Consider the following 3,244-nt stretch of genomic DNA (forward strand, 5'->3'; position numbering starts at 1 on the left):
CATATCAGCAGGAGTATAAATCATAAGTCACTCTACATAAACATATCAGCTGACTAGTTGGGAAATAATTACAACAAAATTATTACTGATTCACTGTAATTGAGTCCAGTGAGTGAGTTTTGGCAAAAAAAACTAATCTGAGTTCAGGATTAGGCCCTAATCAAACTTACACAGCAACTACACAGTATTTTATTCTGTCATCCAAGCTTGAATGGCAAACTGCATTGTTTCATTTACTGTACCTTTCAGTCTACTTATTACTGGTATACTGTGGTTAGTGTATCAGTTTCTCCTTACCTTTCTCTCTCTTCTTTTTGGTTCTGTCTAGGTGATCTTTGAGCATGGTTCGAACTTGTTTCTCATTAGCCAGGTCTCTGATGAAAGCGTGTCTCAGCAGAGCATCAGTGGTGGGTCGATGCAGATGGTTCTTGACCAGACAGTTATCAACGAATGATAAGAAACGCTTCGACCTAGAAGACAGAGAGTAAACTCAGACAGAATGATGGTGGAAGGAGGATGAAAGGAGGAGAATGCTGTGAAAACCAGAAGTATATAAAGTTGGAAGTGGATATTTGCTTAATATGCCTTTAACTTTGGATGATATTGTCCTGCTCATTCATTGTAACAATAATTACAGTTAATTCTTTAAATCCCCTTCAATTAATTCCAACATTCAGTATTTCAGAAATGTTACTGTAATACTCTATGCATTTAAATTGCACTGTAGTTTATTTTGTCAGTTTTTATCGTGTTTAATCAGGTTTTTGCAAGGTATCATCTGCAAAAAAAACTAAAACTAAAAGTGGTATAAAAATAATATTGGGTTGACAGAAAGTAAATGGCTTAAATGAGGAACATGTTCAAATGTTATCATAGAAAACAATACATGCCTGTAGTACATTGGTAAAATAGGCTGAGGCAATTTTCTTGACCAAATCACTTTATTATTAAAGTAATACATATTTCATGCATAGGTAACATTAAAAAAAAAAACACAACAGGAAAACAAACAACAAAGTATAAAGTCATTCAGTCATGCAGTCAAAATCACAAGAGAACAAAGAACAAGTTTCCAACAGTGAAATGTAACAGACCAATATAAAAACCAGCAGGTCTATTGGTGAAACATTTAAATCAATGACAGCTTCTGTAAACGGTCAAAAAAAATCTTCATTGCCATATTTGTTCAAACGCACCTAGAGTACGCAAGCTACAGCAGTAATCACACTTCTTGGAGTATTACCAAGGAAAGTCCAAAAATTTTGAGCTGAAATCCTACTCAGGCAATATCTGTTTACAGAAATGATCCTGACATTTAAGAAGTAGGTTGCCTGTGCTCCGAACTTGTAGAAAATAGGGACGGAATATGTGTTGCTGTTTCATAGGCAGGCCTAGAGGTAAAAGGGCCAGAAAGCACTGCTTATCCCAGGCCACTGGAGCTATAAAAGCTATCCTATGAACTAGAACTTCTGATCACATTAGAGTAAAAGAGAGATGGGTTCATAATATAACTCGACATTAAAAATGTCAGCAACAACACCTCTAGTGTTTCCTGTCAATTTTAAAGTCCCCTTGGAATGCTAGTTTCCAGCCAATTAATGTTTAATCTTGGGTACCTCTAGATTATCTTGGCACCCCTCATAACTCCAAATAGTCTATCATTTTTTCAGAATAATAAAACCAAAAAGCTTCTTCCTGAAAATGAAAGAATAGCTTGTGAACACATACAACCCCTGCTGCCAGTGTTGCGTTGCAGGTGAACAGCACAATGAACCGCAATGGCATTAATTAATGTGAATTTCTCCTCCATAGATAGGTAAACAATGGTGTATATACCAATGAATAGAGATGTGTAACAATCTAAACAAAGTGGGTAGTTGAGAAACCCCATATTTTAACTGGCATAATGCAGACATAGTACCTTCTCCAGCCTTACGACAATTCTCTCTAATGCTACAGAAACAAGGCATTAACAGATATGCAACTTTTTTTTTTAACTCACCGTTGAGTCCCACCCCCCTTTAAGTAGCTCCAAGGTCGGTAAATCCAACCGGTGGTCACTGCGTCTTCCCCCATACGACCACATACATTCCCAAAGCAGTGAAACTAATTCCCACATGCAGGGTAGCGCCGACAATAGCATCATGGGTTGTTAATCCGCATCACGAGGCAGACACACTGGCCTCAAGTAGACAAAAAAAAAACAGGTAACTCCAGGGGAATCCAGCATTGGTAAGCTGATCACTAACCACTGCGGAGGCTTCACTGGCTGGCTGCTTGTAGGTTAGACCCATTCAGGTAAAACAGAGTCCCTCTACAGGAACATTGCCGGACATGCAATAACCTCAGGCCCTGTATTTTTCTCCACATCCTCTGGTCACAGTGCAGCAGCAGGAGGTAAAATATATCCACAAAACCAGGCACACACTGCCGCTTTTACAATGGCACAGGGGATGTCTTTTATTTTTTTTTATTTTATTTTAATAAGTTTTATTGAAAACATACATAACACACAAGGAAGTATAACATTTTGCCAATATGGTGGGGGCACCAGTGGATGTCAGGCAAGCACACATGAATGCGCAAAGGGCTGGATTCCATGCCCATTCAAGGAAATCCCTAAACTATCACGTAATACTTAATTTTGTTAGAAAAAAAGTCTCACGAGCCAGAGTTTGCGAGCCTTGTATAAACCAAGTTACTTCTGTAACTTGAGCTTCAGGTCATGTCTAAGATGATAATTCGCAGTTGCAGCACTGCAGATAAATCAAAAAACAAGAAAAAGCATGCCATGGGCTCTTTAAAGAAAAGTCGACATAACTTGCACTTTTTTACATTTTATCTTAACATGTCTGGACATGCCCATGGCTCTGCGCTTTCAGTTTCCTTGAGAGAAGAGTGTTTGGATATCGTTAGTCTGATCGTCAGATGCACAAAACCCACAACAAAGGCCACTCTCAAGCCATGTTTTCAAAGGAGAAAACCTAAACACTGCCTTCTCATTCCTGTTGTTAGAGTACGTGTGTGTGTGTGTGTGTGTGTGTGTGTGTGTGTAAGGCTTACCATTTCTTTGATTTTAGTTTGGGTGGAGGGTTTCGTGGAATTAGAAACAGTGCTCTCATCGGGTGCATGTCACACAGAGCTAGAAAGAGGGTGACAGTTACAGAAAGACAGAGAGAGAGAGAGAGAGAGAGAGAGAGAGAGAGAGAGAGAGAGAGACATGAACAGATGGGGACAAAGGGAG

The 3,244-nt window shown here is 39.1% G+C and overlaps 1 protein-coding gene across 3 annotated transcripts in view; it reads right to left on the reverse strand.

The window, feature by feature from the left end:
* LOC109957492 (mitogen-activated protein kinase kinase kinase kinase 4-like) overlaps positions 1–3,244 on the reverse strand; it is a 74,243-nt gene that overhangs the window by 42,433 nt on the left and 28,566 nt on the right. For all 3 annotated transcript variants that reach the window (XM_020595398.1, XM_020595397.1, XM_020595399.1), the window contains exons 9-10: positions 3,064–3,142; positions 298–470 (exon numbers count right to left, since the gene is read on the reverse strand). In XM_020595398.1, the coding sequence (XP_020451054.1) occupies positions 298–470; positions 3,064–3,142 (252 nt within the window). The remainder of the gene's footprint in view (positions 1–297; positions 471–3,063; positions 3,143–3,244) is intronic.

The sequence above is a fragment of the Monopterus albus genome, unplaced genomic scaffold (assembly GCF_001952655.1).
Source record: "Monopterus albus unplaced genomic scaffold, M_albus_1.0 scaffold27.1, whole genome shotgun sequence".
Lineage (NCBI taxonomy): Eukaryota > Metazoa > Chordata > Actinopteri > Synbranchiformes > Synbranchidae > Monopterus > Monopterus albus.